Raw genomic sequence first — 2,500 nt, forward strand, 5'->3', positions numbered from 1 at the left:
CACACACACACACACACACACACACACACACACACACACACACACACAGGTGTGGGAAAGGTGGCACTGGACCATGCTGAGGAATGGGGGTGGGAATTCTCCTCTACTTCAGCAGCAGTGCTCAGGGGAGCCTGCCCAAGACAGGGGAACCCTGCTGAAGCTTGGGGATCCCTCCCATGTAGGCTGTTGTGGAGTGCCAGGTCAGCCCCAGGCTAGAGGGACTGTTCCCCCAGCGCTTTTGGGGGCGGGGCTAAGCTGGACTATGCTGAAGGGTGGGAGGTGGGTATTGCCTCTCTGCACTGGCTGCAGGGCTTGGGGTACCCTGCCTGGTACAGGGGGACCCCCTCTGAGGCATAGGGATCTGGGCTGGCCCCGGACTGGAGGGACTGCTTCCCCCTCCCTCCCACCTGCGTGTCAGTGACTCGTGTGGGGTCCAGGGAAAACCCTCACATGTTAGGGATTAGGCCTGAGCTGGAGGAGGTTCTGTTCCCCCTTCTCCATCCCAGTTGTCCTGCCAGGCAAACAGGCACAGCCTGGACCAGGGCTGAACAACAGAGGCTGCACTGCCTCAGCTCCATGACAGCCCAGGGGCTGGAGCCAGACAGCAGGGGCCAAGGTTAGTCTGCCCATCCTGCAAGGCAAGGTGTGTGGCAGAGGTGCAAAGCATCCTGGGATGTTGGGGGACTGAGTTAAATTTCTGTCCCAGATCCCCTCCAGATTCAAGTTGATTAGTTTAACTTAAATCAATTAAGTTTGATCCTGCATTCATCCAGATCTGTCTTAAACCTGTTTTGGTCATTTTGAAAGCGGGTTATATACAATGAACTTCTTTTTCTGTTACAGGTTTAAACTGGTTTCTGATCAGTTAAACCGGTTTGTGTGTACTGTCTGTCCTTAGCCTGTATGGTTGCATTAGAGGCCAGAATTCCATTCAGGGGACTTATGGTGCCTCTGAACACTGGAAACACTGACTCTAAAATGCTTCTGATCAGTATGTTTTAAGTTTTACACACAGAATGAAGTATTGTGGACCTAATTCTTCCTTTAGAATGCACAATTCTCAGACATTTTGGGAAGACAGAAACTGGACCTGACGTGCAGAATTTTAAATATTTGCCATGCACACTGGAGCAAACACTGATATCTCCCCCCCTCCATTATTTTTTAAATAGGTAAAAAGATGGCTTATCACAAAGTAAATGCAGACCAGAGACCACAGGGGCCCTCTCAGTACCTTGACAGTGATGACCTTCAGGCTACTGCCCTGGAGCTGGAATGGGACATGGAGAAAGAACTGGAGGAGCCTGGTTTTGACCATTTCCGACTGGATGGCACAGCCCAGCACCATTTGGGAATCTCACAGAATACTGATCTTGACCTTGAGCCCATTCAGCCCTCAGCATCTCCTAAAGGAAGATTTCAGCGACTTCAGGAAGACCCAGACTATGTCTCACATTATACAAGACCGGCACCAAAGAGCAACCGCTGCAATTCTTGTCAGATACTTAAACTTTTCTGCACTGTTTCGACTTTATTTATTTTTGGAATTGTGGTAGGGTATTATGCACACACAAAATGCCCTCCTTCCCCTGCAACTGCAGAACCAAATGATCCTCATCCCTATGGTGAAATCCTCAAGGATATCAAAGCTGAAAATATTCAACAGATTTTCAGGTAAGTACCTTGATATGTCATTATTTAATAGTGCCTATTTTTGATCATAGTCAAAGAATGTCTCCCCTTTTTGGTATGTTCTGCATGGTATTTTTGCTTAAAATCCTTGAGTTGTGCTATTTATGTTTTCTCATGAGCCTTTGAAGCTTTGCATCAGCTGCACTTTTAAGCAAATTAGCCTAGGAAAAGAATTATATAAAAATTATAATCGAGAGTCGTCATTACAACAATTGTTTTAATGGCCTAAACCAGGGCAGCAATCCTATGGTAAGATTTATCATTATTGTTTGGTGGTTTTAACTGGGGAATATTTTTCTGTTTAAAACTTGCATGGTCATTACTGTGAGTCAGACACTTGAAAGCAAGTATTTGAATTGGCTGTCTCTTACTTTTTTTTTACATAAAAGTTTCAGACGGGAGTCGCATATCAACTTGTTTTCTAGATTCTGGTGGAAAAATGTATATCCTTAAAAAGCAAACAAATATTTCTAGGAACAGATGCCAGTTCTGGTGCCAAGGTTGGAGAATCAAGAAGTAAACTGATATACTGTGTACCAAGTTGTTAGACCCAGTCTGGTGCAGCTTGTTCACTTGAAGCAGGTGTTGCCTGCCCCTGCAGAATTACGGTGCATTTTGGTGCTTTTTCTGAAGTCTGAGCTTGGATTACATATGAATTCATACACATTTTTTTTCTGACTTGACCTTGGTAAAAACCATAATTTAATTTCTCTCATCACATGTTAGTAAGAAGGACCTCCTATTATATATGCCAGTGGAGTTTGTCTTGGGCTTCTGAACTCTGGGCCACTTTTGTGGCTTATTATAG

The 2,500-nt window shown here is 45.2% G+C and overlaps 1 protein-coding gene across 2 annotated transcripts in view; it reads left to right on the forward strand.

Moving 5' to 3' along the window:
- NAALADL2 (N-acetylated alpha-linked acidic dipeptidase like 2) overlaps positions 1 to 2,500 on the forward strand; it is a 989,869-nt gene that overhangs the window by 249,133 nt on the left and 738,236 nt on the right. For both annotated transcript variants that reach the window (XM_019503319.1, XM_019503318.1), the window contains exon 3: positions 1,173 to 1,674. In XM_019503319.1, coding sequence (XP_019358864.1) covers positions 1,181 to 1,674 — 494 coding nt within the window. In that variant the 5' untranslated portion in view covers positions 1,173 to 1,180. The remainder of the gene's footprint in view (positions 1 to 1,172; positions 1,675 to 2,500) is intronic.

Source organism: Gavialis gangeticus, unplaced genomic scaffold (assembly GCF_001723915.1).
Source record: "Gavialis gangeticus isolate Ggan-Ray unplaced genomic scaffold, GavGan_comp1, whole genome shotgun sequence".
Lineage (NCBI taxonomy): Eukaryota > Metazoa > Chordata > Crocodylia > Gavialidae > Gavialis > Gavialis gangeticus.